Genomic DNA, 23810 nt, shown 5'->3' with positions numbered 1-23810 from the left:
ATCAAATAGAGTACTGTAGAATATGAAACTTTATTTCTTTTCTTCATATGGCCAACGACCTTCTTCTACATGTTTAACATGTTTACTGCACTTTCTTAAAATAAGAAATGGCCTGTTCTTACTCAAAAATTTTACGATAATATCTTCAGTTGAATACAAATTAAGGGAGTGGATTCATTTTTTTCTTACAAATTTTTGATGCATCCAATAATTTTTAACTGAAAGTCGATCTTTAGCAAGTTAACAATAAAATAATAAATTATTAACAATAAAAATGTAATTAAGGAATAAGGTCTGGTCCAGTGGGAATTTTTACACATTTTATGTCTCGTAAACTGAATTCAGTTTTCCTTCAAAATAGACAATGTTGTGCAACATTGCGCGAGAACTTACATGGTAGTTCCTTCCCTTTTTTTGCTGTTTTCATCCTTGGTTCTTTTCTAAGACGACTGAAGGGGGAACCTGTAAACTGTCTAAAGGCTTAAGAGTTTATTTTCTAGTGTCCTTATAAATGTAATACTAAAAGAGCCTTGTTAATTGCCGTTAATTCTATTTTTTAAATTCACGCGCTGGAATTCCTCGTTACCAGTAAATGGAAGAATTTAATTTGAAATCATACGCAAGGAATATATTTTAATTCTATATTTATTCATTTTGCTGATTTTGAAGTTTACGTGCTTAGTAATTTTAGCTTCTTTATGATACTAATATAACAAAGGATACGTTATTTTTAGACTAAGTACAATATTGTCGTGATTTCATTGGACTTGCATTCAGACTTGCACAGTGGTAATCACATTGTTGGTTGTGAATACAAACTTATAAAATATGATGGCTTTTGTTGTCACACATCAATCTTCATTTTAATTATTATTATTATTATTATTATTATTATTATTATTATTATTATTATTATTATTATTATTATTATTATTATTATTAAAGTCGGTAAGTCTTTTAAGTAAATAAACTGGCACAGTTGTAGAATATGTTGTGGAACTATTATTGCAAACTAAATTGTAAAATTCTAGTTTTAATTACCAAAGTTTTTACTAATAGTGATACCCCATTTCTTATCCAATTTTACTTTATCCCACCCTCATCTGTAGTCTAGTGCTAATGCACATACCTCTGATTTGTCAGGTCGCGATTTCTGTTCCTGGTGAGACAGCATGGAGTGTACTAATGTTCAACTGAGTATTGTTCTATACAGCCTTTCTGCTGAGAAAGGACGTTAATATAAACAGTCACTTTTCTTTGCTCGTGCACGAAATCCTGCTTTGTTTTATGCAGATGTAGAAGGTTTCAAATAAATATATTTCTGTTTGTGAGATCGATTGATTCATGTAAAATTAACGTAATTTCTTGTCACTACGGCATGGCTCGTTCTCTGGTTTCGGATCGTCAAGAAGGCCTCTAAATATAGAGGTTAGTTGCAAGTATAGTAAATAAGTAGTCACAGATAGACAAGGGGGTTCTCTAGCTTGAGGGATTGGTGTTAGACAAGGAAGCAGTGTAAACAAGGACACTTGTTCAGAATCATTAATCAGAAGCATCAAACCAGGTCTGATAACTTGGCACAATCTCAGGAAATAAAATGGACATGAAATTGAGATCGTGGAATATAAGAAGTCTTTATGTGGCAAGCGCATTAAAATCCTAACGGGTGAGTTAGAAAAATATAGGATGGACCTGGTAGGAGTTTAGGAAGTAAAAGGAGCGGTGTAAACTGTAAATTTACGTTTTTTATGGGGAAGGAAATAAAAATAACCGACTGTTAACAGGGTTTTCCGTTCACGAATGAATAATATCAACACTTAAATGTGTTGAATTTGTTAATGGTGGGCTTTATTAATTTTAAGGGTCGATGGTGCGATATTATTGTTCTAAATGTCTACATCCTAAACAGAAGATAAGAATGACAATATGAAGGACAGTTTTTCACGAAGAACTAGAGTGCATTTGACAAACTCCGCGATATTATATGAAAATTATTTTAAGGGATTTCATTGCGAAATTAAGGCGAGGATATTCTCAAAAAGACTAGAAGGAACGGCATAAGAAAAGTACAACTGTATTAGACTCACCAACTTTGCAATATCCGAAAATCTTATCGTGAGGAGTCAAAATTCCCACATCGCGACAATCATAAATGTATGAGTACTTGAATTTCACCAGATGGAGAGAGAGAGAGAGAGAGAGAGAGAAAACAGTTTTATTTGATAAAAGAGGATAGTCTTTCATAATTTGTATTCAGTTGTTTAGAGGAGCCGATTGTGATACTGACTACTACCTGGAAGCAACGATTATAAGAGATTTTCGCTGAAATAAGGAAATAATGAGAGTCTGTTAACGAAGAGGTTTAATTTAAAGATACCAGATGAGGGTCAGACGAGAGACAGATATCAGATGGAAGTATAGCCGAATGGGATTCACGATTTTATGCTTGTGCTGCTGTTAATCTTGTAGGAGATAGTATGAGGACAGTAGAAAGAAAGAAAAATCGGTTTTATTAAACATCTGTAGGGATTTTAAAAATAAATGCAGAGAAAACTAAATATATGGAAATTCTACGTGACCGTAATATTGCAGATTATATTAAAATAATATTTTCTACAAAGTGGACACTTTCAAATATACAGGATCAACATTAACAGACCAAAAAACATATCTGCGAAGAAGTAAATTGTCGACTGAAAGTAGGGAACTTATGTTATTAGTCAGTCCAAACTCGGTTCCAATTCTGTCGAAGAATTTGAAGCTTAAAAGATATAAAACAATTTGTTCTATGTGGTTGGGAAATATGATCGCTACTTTGAGGGAAGAACGCAATGGGAAATTTTTTGAAAGTAAAATTCTTAGGCGAATATGCTTACCCAAAAGGGACGGGGATGAGAAATGGCAGAAATTCATAACGGGGAATTGCGTAATTTAAACAATTTACCTAACATTGTTAGTGTCAAGTCTTGGAGGCTCAGGTAGGCAGATTCTGTAGCCAAAATGGAAGAAGAAAGTAGGAACACTTTCAAAGTTTTAACTGAAAGCCCAATCGGAAAAAGATCATTAGGAAGAGCTAGGCGCAGATGGGAGAATAATATTAAGGTGGATTTCGCAGAAATGTGAATACAAAATGACTGGATCCAGTTGGGTAACGGGAGAATTCAATGGAGAGTTCTGTGAATACGGCATTGAAGTTTCAGGTTCATAGGGCATGGAGTGAGTGAGTTAGATTTATGTATAACATATATATATCCCTTTGTACCTTGATATTAGCAAATACATTGAGAGAGAAACTTGATGTGGCTTTATTTCTATATTTAAAATTTTATAGTATGGTGTTAAAGGTACTTTGAGCCATGCCTGTATGTGTGTTGTCACATTCACACTTTATTTCATATACTCCAAAATGTGAATTTTGGTACTGCTATTTGAAACCAGTTACAGAATTTCCTGTATTGGTGGACGGCTCTAAAGTTGTAATTCTATATAATATGCTTTATTCTTTTTGATATTCTCGCATATAGAGGAAAAACTATCAGTCATCTTATTTTTTAGTGTAAGATTTGAACGTTATTTGAGTTGGAGAATGTAATTCTTCAGTTGTCATCTTTTAAAATTTGGCATACAATCAATGTGCAAGGGTGTAAGTGAAGTTTTCTACAGATAAATCACGAAATCATTGGTTTAGCCTGCAATGTATCCTTTGCGATTAGAATATATATATATACGTATATATATTTATTCTGAGAGAAGATTGTTTAAATTTTGAGTGATTGAACTTCAAAATCAGGAAAAAGATGGTCAGTAACAAAAACTATGACCTTTACCTTGTATGCTTTTCTACCTCTCACATTTTCAGTATTTCGTGGATGTTCTGGACGTAGAGTCAAGATCGGTATAAAGTAGTGCTAATTACCAAAAAGTGGCAGGAAGATTCTTTTTATATCTAAAGTAATTTATTGGGTTACGATATTCGCTGTATTTCAGCCAAATTTAACAGATGTATGTAGAAGTTTTAATTAAGTCAGAAGGTAATCTGTGTACCTCTTAATTATTTTGTTAGAATATTTGGCATTACATAAAATCATGACTAATTAAACACACTAGAGGTTCTCCGTAAGTATACGGTAACCATATGCGTCTCGGACGGGGGTCTCCTCGCTCGATTTGCAATGGAAGCTCATGTAGTACGGACTACATATTTAGCTGTTGTTCCACGTCTCGTATACTCTTGGTAGTGAAAAGAGATGTTAAACCCGAAATCAGCCAATCAACTTCACACTCTACAAGGAACTAACATTATGCATAAGTAGGGGAAGTGTTACAGGACCAGGGTTCCCATTGATGTGGAAAACCTGGAAATTTAATTAAAAGCTGAAAAATCCTGGGAAGATTCGGGGGATTTTAAATATTTATCAGAACCCATTTCTCTTTTTGCCTTACCTGACTATTTGATAGGGGATATAAAATAGTTTATTTTGCAAAAAAATCTCTACCTACACTTGCACATTATATATATGTACAAGCGTAAGAGGTGGTAAAAACCCCCTGGTGGGGAAAATTATATCGACCTGGAAATTTGTAAATCGTGACACTTGGAAAACCTGAAAAAGCCAGCGAATTCGTGCTTGCCAAATGAATGGGAACCCTGAGAATCATTCATAGCCGTCCGTCCGTCTGTTCACAGCGAAAAAATTGTAAGGTAAAGAAATGTTCTTTGATACAGATTCAGTGTTCCAAGAGTAGCCTTTAATCCCATCCTTATTCTTCTGTATCATCGGTTACAATATTGAACCCTCATAGTTTTGGAAGTCTCCAGTAGTTCCACAATGTGGAAGGAAACTCATTCATGTGGAAGAATAATTTAATTTATGCTGCTTCCCCATGTTTTGAAGTCAGGAACAAGTGAATTTGACGATCAATCTTGGTAAAAAGCGTTAGTTTGGCAAGCTCTTAATAAAGGAATCAGGAAGTGAATATGGATGTGAGTTACCAAATAATAATATAAATCATCACATACACCCACAATAATAATAATAATAATAATAATAATAATAATAATAATAATAATAATAATAATAAACATTAAGCGTTGTTTTTGATAGTCGGTTTCTTAGCTTTAATAAAGTTAAGATATCATGAACTTGAATGACTGAATCTTTTTTGAGTACATTCTCCTTATGAATGTCGTGTTTTTCGTCGTCTAGGAATTTTCGTAATCCTTAAACAGTATTTTTATTTTTGGCATCCCTAATATATTCTTCACTGATACAGATAGCATCTTAAATAGATGGAAAGATTTCTTTGACGATTTGCTTAACACGCAGCCAAAAACAAACGTGCGTTGAGAAAGGGAGATACACACTGCAGAACCGTACATTCCAGAACCCAACCAAATAGAAGTAGAAATCACTATAAAGAAATTATAGAAACATAAATCTCCGGGTGTAGACGAAATTCCGGCTGAGTTAATTTTAGCTGGAGGCGAAAAATTGTGGAACAAGATACACAAACTCATTCTCCTTATCTGGAACAAGGAAGAATTGCCACAAGAGTGGAAAGAATCAGTCCTTGTTCCAATTCACATGAAAGGCGACAAAGCTGACTGTAATAATTATCGAGGCATTTCTCTTCTGTCAACATCCTATAAAATCCTTTCAAACATTCTATTAGCAAGATTGACCCCATACGCAGATGAAATTATTGGAGATTATTAGTGCGGATTTAGACGAAATCGATCAAACCAAATATTTATCAATCGCTAAATACTCGAAAAGAAGTGGGAATACACTACCCTGGTACATCAACCATTTATTGATTTTAGAAAGGCTTACAACTTGGTTAGGAGAGAAACATTGTACAACATTCTTACAGAATTTGGAATACCGAGAAAACTAAATAGATTAAGATATGTTTAAATGAATCCCGAAGTAAAGTCCGGGTAGGAAAATTATTGTCCACGAGCTTCCACGTCGATAATGGCCTGAAACAAGGAGATGCGTAGTCGCCATTATTATTCAACTTTGTCCTGGAATACGCTATAAGGAAAATCAAAGATAGTAACCAGGGCCTAGAGTTGAATGAATTTTACCAGGCTATGGCGTATGCTGTTGATGTAAATTTAATAGTAAGTGATGATAGGAGAACAATAGAAAGAAATGCAGAGGTCTTATTAAACGCTTGCAGAGATATGGATTTAAAAGTAAACGCAGAGAAAACTATACACGTGGAAGTGCGTCGGGACCGTAATACGGCAAATTATGGGTGCGTTAAAAAAATTAAATAATACTTTTGATAAAGTGGATACTTTCAAATATCTAGGATCAATATTAACAGGCGAAAATCATATTCACGAAGAAATTAAATGTCGACTAAAAGGAGGGAATTCGTGTTATTATTCAGTTCAAAATCTCTTGTTGTCGCGAATTCTGTCGAGGAATTTGAAGCTTAAAATATATAAAACGATAATCATGTCTGTTGTTCTGTATGGCTGCGAACATGGTTGCTTACTCCAAGGGAAGAACATAGATTGAAAATATTTGAGAAGATGATCCTGGGACGAATATTCGGACCTAAGAGGAACAGGAATGGGGAATGGCGGAAACTTCATAACGAGGAACTACATAATTTATATGGTTTACCAAACATTGTTAGGGTCATCAAATGTAGGAGGCTCAGGTGGGCAGGTCATGTAGCTAGGATGGAAGAAAGTAGAAACGCTTTTAAAGTCTTGACTGGAGACCAAACGGAAAACGACCATTAGAAAGACCTAGGCGCAGATGGGAGGACAATATTAGGATGGACCTCGCAGAAATAGGAATACAAAGTAGAAACTGGATCCAGATGGCTAAGGATAGAAGTCAGTGGAGAGTTTTTGAGACCGTGGCATTGAACCTCCGGGTTCCATAGGCCATAGAGTGAGTGAGTGAGTTAATATAGTCTTCTACCTAACTCTCTTCTATCATTCCGATATAATACAAGATAACCAGAAAAAAATTTTTGCTGTCAGATTTGATGAAGCGCTCACAGAGAAGAAACGAAGTGATTTATATGGCGGAAAAGCGACAGGGGATTTGTGTAACTATTGGCATATGCTAATATAGGCATGTTGCTCGTACACAGGAATTTCAACTCGTTCAATGACGAAGAGAAATGAAGGTAACGAAACAGTTAGTTCGTCGTATATTACTTTAAGGTAGACCTGTCAGTAGCCGCATCAAGTTGTTGGATACGTCAAGCATTTGGTGAGACTATCGCGAGTGGAAGTATCGCCAGATACTGGTTCCAGAAGTTCAGAGAGAGATGATCTATGCAATGTGCGACTATTGGTGTCGGACGACGAGGTCCTGAAGGAAACCATAAAGGAGAACAGTAGTGTGGTGAATTTTCCGAAGGTTTCCAGGTTTGCGAGGATACAGCCAAACTTCACCTGCACCGGATAGAAAAGATATATAAGTTAGCAAGTACGTACCTCACACATTATTGACAGCCAATAAGGACCAACAAGTGACAACCTTAGGAACACAACACACACACATATTTGTTCGAGTACTTACTTACGAATGACGAAAAGTGGAGGCAGCATGATCTTAATCGTACGTTGTCACCAAGTGACCCTGTTCCTCATATCTCAGTATTATCTTTGCACCCACGCAAGATCATGATCTAATAGACAAGTCACCAAGTGATGATTACGAGTTCCTATCACCAGGCCACACAGTCACTGGTGATCTGTAGTCGCAACAGGAGGAGTGAATGTTGGTTAATCACAATGGTGTACTGGTGAGAGATCACACGTGGCAAGGACGACCACGGCCACGGATACCCTTTACCGATTTGGCTGGAAGACACTGTGCCGTCTACCATATTCAGCAGGCTTCGCATCATAAGATTACCGTCTGTTCCATTCACTGGACAACCATCTCCGCACAAAATCTTTCGACAATGAAGCAGACACCTGCGGCGCACAATTCTTCGTGTCCAAGACACCCCTAGTTTTATCGCCAGGGCATTGCGCAGCTGCAGGAACGCTGTCAAAGGACGCTGGATTCTAATGAAGATTAGTTCCGAGACCTAACGCTGAGTACCATGCGCTGTATGTTTGTGCTTCCCGACGAATTTTATTTGGTTACCTTATATTTTCCTCGTGGACAGTTTTATAAATATCAGAAACTATTAACAGATCTACGAAATAATTCTTGTATGCTTTTACGTCTTTTTAATACTAGTTGGCCACCCCAAGCCTTTGGCTTGTCACGCTACCAACTATTAGCCTGACTTTGAACTATTTGGAATTAGCATGACTGACAGACTAAGGCGTCTTGGTTGTTAAGAATATCAGAATGTTTTCACCTAGAAGTTTATGCAACCCGTAACTCCTAAATGTTTGGAGGTCTGCATTCAGAGACTAGTGTGTTTTTGCATTATAAATAGAATTAGGAGGAGGAAGCGGGCAGTGTTTAATTCCCGATTGTGAAAAATGAATTTTATGTTGTAGGATCATTTGGAAATAGTGGTAAACCAATTAACGTTTAAGACATTTTTTGACAGTTCATTGTTTCGTCTTAAAATTTTGGATTATTTGTTATTGGTTAAAATTAATTTAGTTATCAGTTTTTTTCTAAAGTCCGTTATACGATAACAATGAAAGAAGTTAGAAAGGTGCTAAAAAAAAAAAAAAAAAGCGCAGAACGGGCATCGGTTGTAGAATCGGAGATCCGACTTGAGAGCTGGATGGGAAAACTCAGGGTATGACAAAAGAGTTTTTATAGATCAGTTAATTTATGTGGAAAATAATTCACAAAGGAAAAAAAAAAAAATAAGAGCTGGCCGGAGTGATCTTCTTCTGAGGTTGACGATTACAACCCACTTTTTAACTTAGAAAAACTAGACACTATGTTAAAAGACTCTTTCTATATTGTGATTGGTAGAAAAACAGACAATATAAGGCTATATAGGTTTCATTGTAACATTTGTCTTCAGCACAAACTACATACATATATTAAAAGGATTCAAACTATGGTCCCTAGTTCACGGTATTTCTTTTGTATGTCGTAAGCATAATCCTATCTTGATATACAACCTCTCATCGTGGATTTATGAATTGATATTGAATAAATATAATTTTCATAACGTTATGTTAAAGTGTATGGAGCATTAAATTAGCTTCCTGAAAGTTATTTTTTTGTTACCTTTAAAAAAAAGATCGAATTTAAACGAAAAATAAACTTAACGATAACAGAATCTTGCTCTTCACTTGAATTGTAAACTTTACATTTAATCACATATGCAGTCATCGAAATATGTATAAAATAGCATATTTTATGTAGAAATTATATAAATGTGCCATTTTCTTCTGCCACAGTGTGTCAACAGCTATTTTGAGTCTTCAGTGACTTGTCTACTTCAAAATTGAAATAGTCGCAAATTACATTTTTTTTTCCTTTTTATTAAAAATTCTTTATAATTAAGAGTATTTTAGTAAATTTATTCACGTGTACTCACTTTGTCTTGACTTATTTTTGATGTTTTTGTTAAGGTAGTGATTTTTTTCTCTTATGTTTATTTGCGGCTCAGAGATTGCACACGTAGTTTACATATACACGCGTATATATATATATATATTTGGTGTTTTAAATATATGTGTAATAGAACCTTAATTCCATTAAGTGTTAATGTATATGTGAAAAATGTACTAGGTGTTGTATAGACATTATTGCTTATTGTAATAGAGGATTGTCGCTTCAACTACTTGATATCTGTATAATGTAACAGGTAGCAAAAGATGAAAATGTTAGTTATGTTAGTTTCTCCCATTAACGTCTAATTTATTTTCAAGCTCGATATCTTTTCTAAATTCTCACCGTTGAATTAGTACTCGAAGTGGGTTCTTTGAATATAACTAATAAGATAGGATAGCAAACAATCTGGCCTCGTGGGAAAGAAATGTTACAAGTTGAGTTTCTAAAACTTATTATCATAACAGAGTTATATTTCAGTGCTGTGCTTGCGTCATATTTAGGATTTTTCGTGCGAAGTTTTATGGCTCATTTCCGCTTGTATCGTTAGATTATGAAAAATCTTAATATATGACGTAACTGATGACGTACGTATGTGAAGTAAACCTACTTTCATTTCTGTAACTCAATATAAAACTATCAACATAAAAATTTCTTACAAGCTTATTTTGAGATTTAGCGGAAGATTTTATTGTAATCTTGTATGAGGGTAAAATTTGTAAGGTTATGAGAGGGAAGTGCCGTTGCAGTTCTGGATGTGCAGTTGATATTTCAGGGACAAAGTAACGGTATATTCAGCTATATTTTGAAGAAAGGAGACAAAGAATAAAAGTTGATATTACTGTCAGCCAAACACTTGTGGTTTAAGGATCTACAAAATACAATTTTAATTTAAGGGAATCGAAATGGAGGAGGTGCTGTAGTAAGAAAGTAATAAGCAGGGAAATTTCATATTGTTCCTTTTTCTGAACATATTTTAGCTTTGCGTTTCTTCTCCGAGCTTCGGTGGACATGAAGTGTTGTTACTACCTGATAAATTAATTGAAGTAAAAGTGTCTTGAAAACAGCTTAATTCATATGCTTTTTTTTTTTTGGGGGGGGGGGACTACTAACTCGCCACTCGACAATAGAACTTACTTCAAATGCATTATACATATAGTTTCACATATGTCATGTTGGGTATATTATGAACATGTTCTATTATCAATGTAGCCACAACCCAATCAAACAAAGGTAAGTTATATAAATAGAACGATTTGAAAATCAAAGTTAGAAATGAAATGAATAATAGTAAAAGATATCAAGCGAGTTGAAGTGATGAAATTATTCCTTATGCTCTTTTGCGTAGATTTAATGTGTTTACCCATAATGCTTAGATAAAACAACAATGTTTAGTATTGAATCTTCATGACCACAGATTCCTAAGGAAGGTAAACCAACAAACAAGAAGAACGGCCAGAAGGGTTCACCAGAGGTAGAGGTGTGTGCAAGTCAACAAATGTCTCCGGGTTCTCACCCTTCCACCTTGTCTTCACCTCAGAGCCAGCAATTCCAACCCAGTACCCCAGTAGGCCAAGCAGTCGTGTCACCTGGTAACCCTGGCCACAGTCCAGGGTCCCAGGTCACCACACCTTCACCATCACTGACCCAAAATCAGCCCAACTGTGGTGGTGGCGGGGATGTAATAACAGATATTGGGCTTGGCTCCCAACCTACAGAAAGAATAATGGGCTGCAGTAGCGATCAACAAATTCGAGTGCTGACTCCCTCTGAAATCATGCGAACCCTCCCATCTTTAGGCCAGGAATCTTATGATCTCCCTACGTCGATGGTGAGCTCAGAAAGTTATGTAGGTGTGATTGTGCGTGATGTTTTGATGTAGCATTCTTTCAGTCTGCCCAGTGAAATTTTTTTTGCATGTAGCCGAGCATTTTTTTTTTAATTCAGAAGAAATAAATAAATTCCCTCCCTACATGTCCTTTTCTGCATACTAAGCATTCCTTTCCGTTCCAGTGTTTTTTCCCTTTCCTAGCATGGTGGCTAGCAGTGCATGTTGTCACAGCGATGTTGCTCTTGTTCCGTGTGTCTGTTCCTCGTTATTCACAGGTGTCATCATTCGTCGAAACTGGATAATTGTGAATATAGCCTTGATATCCGGTAGCATATACATGTTAACTACGTTCTCAACATGTCTGGTAAATACTCGTGTTTCGAGAAAGAATAATTAAGAAGAGGCGCGTAGTGAAAAGTGTGACAATAAAGTTATATAGTGAATAAAGAAGAAAAAAACACATAGTGGATAAAGGAGAGAAAAAAATAGTTACGTGATCGCTTCGTTGAATTGATAAAATTGTACGAGATCCACGTATTAAGTACGATACAAGGACAAGTAAGTTCCAGAAATGTAGGTTGTGGTAAGCTTTTTTTAAAAGCTTGTGGCAAATGATCGTAGAGTACTATACCCATTTGAATACAATAAGTTTTTTCAGGTTAGTCATTTGTTATGACATCTGTCACGATCGTTCGCATCTGTTTCTTTTCAAATAACAAAACAAGTCATAGGTTTGAAGAAAGGAAAAAATATCACTGCAGACAAGAAGTCATAGTAACCTTTCGGATCTCAAGTCTGGGACAAAAACCAAGAAACAACGCTCAAATGTATCCTGCACTTAAAAAAAAAGACTGTACAAAGTTTCCCACTCTTTTTTCCGTCCGAGAAACTATTGTAAAATTTAATTTTATTAAAATTTTAGAATAGTATTTCGGGATCTAAAAGAGTACTTATTTTTTCAGATTCTATGCCAAATCCTTTTGTGGATCGAGGTTATTTGTGGCAGGGCTTGATATATTTTTTTTCTCATCTAGACATCATTTTTGAAAACCAGGCACCACAGTAATACAAATCCTATTTGTAAGAAAGGCCAAATTTTCTAGCCTTAACTTATAGTTACTGATAGGAAAAGTACAAGCTTATATTAATGTACAGAATATCTCAAAGGTAACAGCAGTTGGGGTTAATATAAGTGAAGCTTTACAAAGCAGCAATGTGTGTTATCTCCATGTACTTCCCTTGAAGTGTGAGCACTGAAATATATATATATAATTCATCCAAGCACATAAAAATCAGAACTACTGAGAGCAAAATTAGAAATAACGTACGTATTACCAGTCGCCGTGGCGACCTGGTGCCCGGGATTTTTCGAGCTCTGATTTGTGATACCACTTATTGCCTACAACACTACATACACATTAATAATATAAGTTCAGTTGCAAAATTGATTGTTGTATCCCTTCTTTTGAGTTGTGTATTTGAAAGAACGAAGAATTTGCTCATGGCTATATGGTTAGCGTACGTCTTTGGCATGAGGGACTGGGTTCGATTCCCGAACCTTATGTGGTTCGGATTCCATGTTAAGCTATAGGTCTACGTCTCATAATAACCTCAAGTGAGAGAGCGCTAAACTCTAACCCAATTACAACTATTTAAAAGTACGAAAATGTGAGATACATCGGATACGAATTGGCACTTGCTTCAGTTAAATATGGTGATCGCAGAGGAGCGCTTTTCGATTTACAGGATACAAAATTCATTGACTCACTTGAATTTTAGGAATTTCATCCCGAAAGATAAGGAGAAATACGAGGTGGACATTTTACTATAACTTGAACATGCCAATGCTGATGAGAACTTTGTCCCCACATTTCAGTTTTTTTTTTCCGCGATTAAAAATCAAATAATAATAAAAATATTTTTTCTTTGTAATGTTCTAATAAGTACAAAATATTAGACTAGTCAGTGTTTCTGTGGTGGTCATTATTCTTGCTCAGTTCATCATAGAATTTTGTAAAAGCACAGTTAAAAACATATTAGTTTGACAATTTGGACTACATACTGAGTAGTTAGGCTGTAATAAATTTGACATTTGTTGTTCTTTAATTTCTGCAAAGTAAAATGAAAGAAATTGCGGAATCAATGTAAAATGAAGCGTCCTTCGTGTAACTAATATTAATAATTAACAGAATTATAGTATACTTTTTGAGCACATGTTCTTTGGTGTCTCGTCCCAAACTATGGGTCCGTAAGTTTACGTTTCAGGAGAAGAAGATCGAAAAAAGCAGAATTGGCGTATTTTTTTAAAACGTAGTTTAGAATATAAAGTTGTAGTATTTTCGTGATAGTTTTTTGTGCAAAAATAGGCGAAGGTACAGGTGAATAAAGAAATTGGTACTACGTGGAGTATCCGTAGATTTTGAAGGTAAATAATATTGAGACATTTTGAGATTAACAAGACACCATGCTCGCGTGCAATATACGCGGAGAGTGTACGAATTTTAACTGGAAAGCCTCTGGGGAACCTGTAATATACAAAGAAACAAGAGGGTGGTTGGTACTGTCAGATTACTTTGATATAGGTATACTTCAATTGCGAATATCTAGTTTTGCTACGATGAAGTTCAGCGTTTCTTAGGCTTTCGAATGAGTTAATATTTTCGACATGTGAGTTACAGAAAATACCTGTGGGTGGGCGGCTTTAGAGAGTATAAAGTCTCGACACCTGTTCTTGTTTTGATGGGAATAGATACACGACAAAACAAAATGTTCGGCTGCGTCCATGGCACTGCATCCTTTATTGACAAGAAACACACTAAATGTCCTAGCAGTTGGCTCTGAGAGCTCCTTTGTTTTGGCTCTTTTCATTAAAATTGACTTGATTACGGTATGGGATTATTGGTTTCTGGATGTAGCACGTTACTAAAGATCTGAGAAGTGTCTTTGCATCTGTTGTTTTTAAGAGACGGCTATGTAGTTACTGTATTTTTAATTGTCTTTTGCTCTCTAAGGTTCTTATTGGTTTCTGGTTAAGGTAAACGTATTTTAGTTTTAGTAAACAAAGAAAATTAATGTTAAAAGTGAGCAATTCTAAAGCAAGACTTCTAAATGAATTTAGCGTGAAACTATTGTTATAAGATTAGCATTAAACTTATTTTTGTTGGTTTTCAAAGTTTAGTCATATTGAAAGACATGCAAAGATAATAAATACGTTTTACACCAAAAAATGTTTAACATTTGTAACTATGAGCTTGTATAATTATGTAAGTATAGTAATTTATGGAACAAAACATTATCTGCCACGTTGAAATATTTGTCGGAGTATATTTATATTGTTCTTATATGTCGCGTTATTTGCTATGTTTCAAATATATAGCACTAAGTTTTATGTTTGATTAATTCTTCATTAGCGTACAGGTCCGTATGTAGGGCGTAAAGAACTCCTTGCGGCTTAATGTTTGTATTCTCGTCTTTGGTGTTAGTAAGACAAGAGTTCGATCCCCAATGAGAGGAAATGTTCATCTTTTCTTTTAAAAAAACTAAACAGTCTGATAGTTCCGCGGTGTTGAAAGGACACTAAACTGTACTCAAACAAAAACCGAGCAAAGGCATTTGATCATAAAATTAATTTTATTTATAGAATTAGTTTCAAATTATCTACTGTACTTTCCGTTGGATAAAGAGGAAATGTTTACGAAACTTGTATGGACTACGCACTGGGGTTCTATCGTGGCAGCCTAATGATCTTCAGAATTTGGTGCGTGGGATTCGACTTCAAATGGCATATATATCTCTTATAGCTTTAGTGTTGGAAAGGAATGTGTACTACAAACAAACCTACAGAATGAATTTCTCAGTCGTTTTAAAGTCCGCTTTGTAATTGCTGGTTGCGTCCACCAGTATTATTTAATATATAAATAACTAGCATATATTACCCGCTTCGCTGGGTTGAAATGAAAATTTAAATGCACAACTCCATATCTCATGTGTTTAATACCCGTGAAATATGCTTGCAGTAAATGTTAACATTATATCGCCTGTCATTTATGTTAACCCGCCGAGTGACACGGTCATGCGGGTTGCATATAAATACGTTTATTTTTACCTATGATGAACTAACAAAGGATTTGTACGTTATGGACACTTGAATGGTCAATTATCTCAAGACACTGGTAATTAAAAATTAAAGTGATATGATAAAAACCATCTAGGGTCCAAATCCTAATAACCCCCCAAAAATGAAAGAAATTGGTTCAGCCGTATTAGCGTGGTGAGGGAACAAAGGATTTGTACGTTCTCTTTTATATAATAGATAATATTATTTGTTCATTATATTTTGATTCAACTAAATGTTTAATGTACGTAGTTCTTACGGTTTCAAGCATTCAAATCTTTTTTGTAAATAATTTCAAACAAATATTGACCAAATGGTCTTTTTCTGCACGCATATCACTGTAGATTTTTGTTTAGTGCACTTCGCTTAAGCATCGTAATGTGCGCTTGAGTTAAATTCCATTCATTTAAATTTATTAAAACATTTTTCACTATGCTTGCAATTAAAACTGCTTTCTAGAGCTGTTTTCTGCTTTACATACTTGACTTGATTAATAAGAATTTATTTTAATTGTAACACGTTTACCTGAGGAGAGAATATTAGTTAAATACTGCACTATATGCAGTGATAAGTTTTGTTGGTAAATAAATATTGTAGGTTATTCGCCCTTTTATTTTTAAAGTAACTGAAAAATTAAACAGTATCCCAATTTAAAGTTAAACCGTAATGAACTCAAATAATGTTACTCTCACTTTGCTTTTGGGGGCGCGGTGGCTCAGTGGTAGAGCGTTCACCTCTGGTGCTTGGGGTCCCGGGTTCGATCCCAGCCCCCGCCAAGTGAACTTTGTGGTGGACAAACACCGTGTGCGTGGGTTTTCTCGGGGTTCTCCCGTTTCCTCCCACTTTCTTCATTCCACCATTTCACTCATCTCTCATCATCACCGTCTCCTTTAGCCTAACCGGCATAACCGTGGGACGTAAAACTCAAAGATTTCATTTCATTTTTTCTCACTTTGCTTTTACTTGACCAATTAAATAGAAGATACGGAGTAGTTCATACATCTAACAATAGCAGGACAACTTCCTATTATAACAGATTTGTCTTTCGATTCTCGAACAGGAAAATCTGACTTAGTAACTAAGATTGACGTCTGGTTAGAGGACTTCTATATAATATAGTAACAAAATATAACGAAAAAATACGTCTCTAAGAGACTGCTTGAAGGTGAGTAATAAATGTCCGGTTAAATACTAATATCAGAGACGTTTAAGAAAAAGTTAAACATAGCCTCGGGATTAGAATAAGACAAAATTATTGTAAAGTCAATGGTATTTCTCGTGATACCGAGACAAATTTCCAAATTTTCTGCGTTAGGTCCAGACAGCCATAAATATTGGTGATGACATTCAATTTGCATACCACGTATATCTCCCAACTGAAAGGCTCTGTAGTAGACCGTAATCCTTCGTGAAGTATAACGGCAGAAAGTTGAGAAGAATAAAACTATTACTGGGTCAAACTGTGACACAAGCGTACTTTTCGGCTATTTGGAGAAGTAAAGAGAAATCCCTCTTGTTATTTCGTAGCTCCCAACAGTAGAGTAGTGTTTTCATTAGGGCAGAAACTCGGACGATTGGTGTACCGTAACAAGTAAAAATATGATAATGCAAATCACGTTGCACTTTCCACTTTTCTTGCCGGAGCTAATGACGTGATTTTTTAATCCAAGAAAACTATCTGCACTGGGAGGGTTAATCGTGCATGATCTGTGCGCCCGCCAACTGCTTTGAATTCAAGCCCCGGTCATATTTTGGAGCCTACGTTAGTAGTAGATCCCGTCATAACCTGGAGTTGCACAAGGACTCAAACTACCCTCTCCGCTCAGGAACCTGCGTACTCCTGGTTGAATATGTGTCTTAACGAAATGTAGTAACCTCTAGTTTATCTTTGCATGGCTGTCACCTTCTCACTGAAATTCATACTACCGATCACATTTTTTTTTATTTTATTTTACAAATGTGGTTAGTTGACGTAAGAATGTTCACTACTCGTTCACTCATATTTTCTTTCTCTCAAAATATTGCAAAATTGGGAGAATAATGTTAAAGTATCCTCGTAATTTTCTAGTATTCCGAAATATTATTTAGTGAAATAATGATGATGTAAGCTCCCCATGGTCAAGAAATAGATCTTCAAATCAACCGTTATATCATAGGCATATACGATAATAATTAATAGGATCTAATAAACTTATAACAATTTTACTAAATAGTATTTTGAGAGTACTACAATTACGAAGAAAAATTCAAAATTTGTGCTTTTTATTCCTCTGTATTTTGAAACTCACAACGGACATGAGAAAAATATGCTTTAAAACACACTTGCTTTAAAATTGCAATACTTAGTATGTATATATATATATATATTTATAGTAGATTTACTTACATATAGAAAGGAAATAATTTTGTAATTTTCTTTGTTTACGTATCGTTGGCTTCTTTTTATGTTGTTTAGATCTCTTGTTAGCAGGTTTTACTTTTTTTAGTTTTCTTTTTCTCTATGAAAGCAATTATATTTTGACATATATGCAGGAGTATATAAAGAAGAAAACTTATCAAAGTTGTTATTCAGTGGAGAAATTGAATTGTAGAGTGTAGTAGTAATTTGATTATCTAATCTGTTCCTGTAGAGAAAACGAACCTACCAGTGCTCTGGACTGCACTGAGTGGGGGAATTTGCAGCACAGTAATTGCTAATTCATTTTCTTTTTTTTAACTGTAGCTTCTCTGTATTGTTTATAATGTTGGTGTAGATCTTCGTGAATTTCGTTGCATTATGGTCACGTGTAATAAGTGGTGTTTTGAGTATTATTGCATGCCTATTTGTTCATTCATGTATATGGTTTTGTTCGTCGAATGTTGAAGAGGAAATCTAGAGGAAATTGAATCAAAACCGGTTGATCGCATTTTTCTTAGGTTACAGATAATTTTGGAGTTCGTCTTACAGGTGCTAGATTTATAAGTAGGTGTTTATTTCATATTATCTTGTCATTCTATTGTAATAGTGATAATGTAAAATTAAATTTATTTTCCAATAGTATACTGAGCATCAAGCTATAACTTGGCAAATAAGTTGCTTGATGCAATGAAAGTGCAGTAGAGGGCAGATAGGTAGTATCCGAAAGGGCAGAGTATACATTTCAGCATATCATTTATGTACTTGTATTTGACTCTTGGACAGTAATTTCAAAACAGTGAGTTTGTAAGTTCGTATTTATCTAACTAACTCCTAAGAGTCATTCTAGTATTTTTTATTTTTTTTTTCAAAACACGATATAAAAAATAAAAGGCAAAATATAGTAAACGTAGGATCCTAAATTTAATGTGTATTACCATGTGGAATTGTAAAGATTTTAGTCATGTTATTAAGCGGTCATAGGGACATTTAGTTCTCTTCTCTTAATCTGAAGGATTCGAACTCATATTTCACGCCAAGTCAGTTTATCTTCTTATTGTCATAAGGCAAATACTGGAAGGGTGTAACCAAACTTTTATTACTAATGTTTCAGATCTGAAATGTACCTGGAAACAACTAAGATCTATCACATTGCAAAATGATCGCATTTTGTTTTCCCGTTACAGACATCATCTGTGAAAAACGTAACCGTTGTGTCTTTTCGTATTATCTCGAGGCGGGAACAAGGTGTAGTATTCTCCAAATTTTGTGGTCACCTTTTGTTTACTTCCTGTAAAGAACTAAATGACGCAACTTTTACCTGGAATGACTCTTTAAGATATAAATATGAGTATTTTCGCTGTAGCATAAGTAGTATTTAAAAATATAAATGTATAGATTTACCAAAATAGTATAATTTCAGTGGATCACCAAAGAGCGAGGTAGTTCACCTAAACTGAGAATCTAATTTGAATGTTCGGCTTACCTAGTCCCTTCCCTATACCAGTCACAGTGAACAGTTGAACTTCAACTTTGAGTGAAATCTTGTGGCTGGTCTAAAAGTGGACTGGGTAACATTGTGCTTAACGTGCTGGCTTGAGCGGAAGGTCTGGGTTCGGTCCTCCGCCCATTTATGCTTTTTTCTTCGTCCTTGTACTTTTTTCTCGTATAGTATATATATTTGTGGCAGCTCTATTTCAATTCTAATGTTGTGAAAGACGTTTTGATGAGGAATATGGGTTCTAAAGAATATCCAGGGAGCTTAAGAGATAATCTTTGCATTACATTTGAGTAATATAGTTAAGAGTTGATGTTGCAAGGAAAAATCAACAACCAGCAATTATCTTAAAAGCAGTTGGACATCTATGATATTAAAGAGATCTGAATATAAACCTTGAGTAAACGCGCTTCAGATAGTGAAACTGGCGCCTACCTATTCGTGGTATTTGTGATAGTGTCAAAAAGTTTCGAGATTAGAGTATCAAAAAGTTCGGAGGCTAGTTCCGTTTACAAGAAAATATTTTATTCATCAACCCCAAAAATAATACTTTTACAAAGCAATTCAGCGCTCTCAAGCTTTCTTGCTGCTCTTGAAAATGTTCTGGAAATCTTTTGACAAGTGTGTCAGGCACCTTCTGTGATTCGCGCTACACCACCACAGTGGTGTCAAAGATCGATGAGAGAGTGCAATGTGTTGTGTAGCATCTGACAGTTTTAGCGCACTGTAGATCTTACTGCTTTCGCTGAATGCTCTTCCTCAGACGTCCAAAACCTGTCAGTCTGATCCTAGGGACATTTTTTTCCACTACTACGCGAATGCCAAAAAGGAATATAAACATTTTCTCGGTCAAGGTACGAATCTGTTTAGCCCTTTCTGATTGTAAAGATAATTGTTCCAGTGTGATAATTATTGCTTCGTCTCGATGGAAGGATTACCCAGTTTATCGCAGAATTCCTTAGTTTCTTTGTCCCGTTTAACATTTTTTGTTCCCGTTTGACGTCGACACATGAAGAATTCACATCGCAGACGTGGTTATGGCTTGCAGTACACTGACATACGAGAGTCCTTACTCTGTATAACAGCTTGTTCAGCCTTATGCTGGCATTTGTTGGTGAATTACAGAACCAGTGGCGAAACTAGTTCGTACCATCACATATTTATTTTTAACTTTGTGTTCAGTTGGAGCACGGTTTCGGTGGTGCATATTTAAGTTCAAAAATTGGTGTTCATTCCAGGGTTATCGTGTGAAGGGATGGTCACCGTTACTCGTGAATTCGTTAACAGATTTTTCCATTAACGAACACGGTTGAGATAATCGATCTAGCTATCTATTGTCGAAAATGAATTTAAAAATTAAATCTCGTTCAAGAGTTATCGTGTAGAGTAACGGAGAGGTTAAACTCAACGTTACCCGTTAATTGATTGACCTAGGTTTATGATGTTAATGGATAAAATTCATCGACGAACTTGGTCAAGATAATGATGGATGATCCTAATAATATAAAGGTAATCAAGAAAGTCATGTCGCTTTTTGTGAAGGTGTGTCTTCAATTGGCCCTCACACCGTGAATTGAATGCGAATGAAGATAAGGTGAAGGTCAGTTGTTGATGTGGGTGTATCCAACATATACTACCTGGTTGTGGCAGTTCAGTTACACCGTGAATTTGCGTAAGGACAGAGTGAACATGAGACCTTCACAGAGCTTCATAAGGGTGTGTATGCTGTACAAGTTGAAACTGGGGTCAAACGCCGCTGCAGCGGAGCGGAAGGTATGCCAAGTCATTCGTGAGTGTGTCGTGACTGCGCGGACAGTGCAACTGTGATTTAACAAGTTTAAGGATGGTGAAGAAACACTCGAAGACTCGCCACGACTCACCACATGTACAAAATTAAGATCTTCAGGCAGCAATTCAGACGAACAGTGGCCAGACGTATGAGGAACTGGGACTACCGTGTGAGTGGAGAAACCATTTTGCAGCACCTCTATCGACTTTGGAGGCACTACAAGTTGAGTCGATGGGTCCGACATGATTTTGAATCCCAGCCAGAAGGCACTGCGAGCAGACACCTATGTTCCTTTCTGGTCTCGTCTGAGGAAGTAGCCATTCCTGGACAGGGTGTTGACATGTGATAAGAAGTGGGTCCTGTACGAAGCTCCACGGCGCCGTCTTCGTTGGTTAGCATCCCATAAACCGACATTGCACGAGAAGAAGGTCCTCCTATGTGTTCGGTGGACTGCTCGCGACATCCTGTGTTAGGAACTTCTACCAGCTGCTCAGAGCATCAATACAACTGTGTACTGTCAGCAGTTGAGCCGTGTTCAAGAAAACTCAAAACTCTGGAGCCACTTGTGAATCGCGAAGGGGCCCTTCTGTTACAGGGCAACGCTAAGTCCCATGTGACTAGGATGACCCGAGCGCCTTAGATGGGAAACACTATTGCATCCGCCTTATTCCCCTGATATTGCACCTTTCGATTATCACCTGTTGTATTCATTGGACAATCACAGGTGAATAATTCTGTCCGATTATCAGCTTAGAGGACGCCAATTCAAATCCCAAGTAGAGTTGCAGAATACACTTTATACTTTCTTCGCTTCACGGCCCACCAAGTTCTACCGCGATGAAATCCATGGCCTTCCAGAACGTTGACAGAAGATCGTCGATGCTGATAGGGACTATTTTTGATCTCCTAGGTACGTCTTAGCTGACATATCGATGTTCGGAGGTGGTGTGTGAAAAAGCGACAGAACTTTCATGGTTACCTTTATAATATAGTCTACTAAAAACTAAAGAAAATTTCTTTTTATTCCTAGAAATTCGTCCTTTAGATGTCAATCGCTGTAGGGTATTGTCATGTAGCGGCGCGATGTGTAACTTCTAACATTCTACAATTATACATCTTAGTTTCAGTAATGGAAAAATGAGATATGGATAACTTCGTCAAAATTACTGTTATCCGTGAAGTATCAACAGGTTGGCTCATAACTCGTTCAACATACAAACAGAATTTAAAAATTAGCTTTCATTCAAGAGTTACCATCATATGGAGTAACGGCACCTTTACTCCTTAAAATATTAATGGATTAACTCCATTAAAGACCTCGGGGGCGCTATGGTTCAGTGGTAGAGCGTTCACCTCCAGTGCTTGGGGTCCCTCGTTCGATCCCAGCTCGCACTTTGTGGATTACAAACACCGTGCTCGTGGGTTTTCTCGGGGTTCTGCCGTTTTCTCCCACTTTCTTCATTCCACCATTTCACTCATCTCTCATCATCACCGCCTCCTTTAGCCTAACTGGCATAATCGTGGGACGTAAAACTTAAAGATTTCATTTCATTTTTTCCATTAAAGATCTCGGCCAAGATAATCGCTTTAGTTTTCTATTGTAGAAAACAAAATTCAAAAATTAACTTCCGTTCAAGAGTTATTGTGTGGAGAAACGGAGGCTGTAAGTCACCGTTACTCTTGAAAATGTTAACGGATTGTGACTCCATTAACGAACTCGGCTAATATAATCTCCTTAGCTATCAATTGCAATAAATAAATAAATAAATAAAATAAAAATTCGCTTTCGTTTTAGACTTATCCTGCGGCTAACGGCGGACGTATTAACATTGCAATCTTAAAATTTAAAAGTCATGGAGCATTTAATAATTATAAAATCCAAATTTTGTGATAGACTATATTAGCGCGTCTAACAGCAGCAACAATGAATGCTCAGTACTACATAGTCACTACTTTATCGAAACTTGTAGGCTAACACTATTATGATTTATATTGTTTTAATAAAAATTGAAAGAAGTGTATCGTGATGTCGGAGTTCAGTAAAGTATCTCGTCAATCAAAAAAATTGGTAAACGTTCTACTATATGAAAAACTACCATTACTGTATGAAAAAACTATCAAATTATTAGGATATCATCATCAAATACAGCCCACAAAATATCGTAAAAGAGAAATATTAGAGACCACGAAATTATTTATGAGGCCTTTTTTTTCATATTGTCAAACTAAAACACAATAACGCACTGAGCAAGGCTATGTGATAATATGTTAAAAAAAATCACGTAACAGTCAACACAGTAACTGTGGCTTCATCAGACTTCCACTCATGGCTGCTTGGGAGTAGGTCACCTCTTATATACTCTGCGAAGATCAACTTTTAATTAGGCTTCGCCCCTTCATTAAAATTTAACCTTGTGTTTTTCATTTTCACTTGTTAACCGCACACGTGTCCAATTAAAAGTTCACATTTTGCTGGATACATTCTGTCCTCTAATTATCCTAGTTATGTTCCCTTATTATTTCTCTCTCTCTCTCTCTCTCTCTCTTTTCTTCGTATTCATTTCTTCATCTTTAAATAGAAAATTCTCCCACTCTTTATTTATCGCGGATGCTGCATTTCAGTTCACCTTGTATCCTGCTTTCATAATTTCCCTGGCTTCTTTCT

General features: G+C 35.9%; 1 protein-coding gene across 10 annotated transcripts in view; it reads left to right on the top strand.

The window, feature by feature from the left end:
* LOC145678807 (histone-lysine N-methyltransferase 2C-like) overlaps positions 1-23810 on the top strand; it is a 262032-nt gene that overhangs the window by 97331 nt on the left and 140891 nt on the right. For 7 of the 10 annotated variants that reach the window (XM_081749328.1, XM_081749329.1, XM_081749330.1 and 4 more), the window contains exon 29: positions 10936-11349. The exons of 2 other annotated variants lie outside the window; for them this stretch is intronic. In XM_081749328.1, coding sequence (XP_081605454.1) covers positions 10936-11349 — 414 coding nt within the window. The remainder of the gene's footprint in view (positions 1-10935; positions 11350-23810) is intronic. One more of the 10 variants, XM_081749333.1, reaches the window with a different exon arrangement.

Source organism: Thermobia domestica, chromosome 2 (genome assembly GCF_964235325.1).
Source record: "Thermobia domestica chromosome 2, izTheDome1.hap1.1, whole genome shotgun sequence".
NCBI classification, from domain to species: Eukaryota; Metazoa; Arthropoda; class Insecta; order Zygentoma; family Lepismatidae; genus Thermobia; species Thermobia domestica.
Note: the sequence above shows the minus strand (reverse complement) of the source record. Positions and strands in the feature narration are given on the sequence as shown.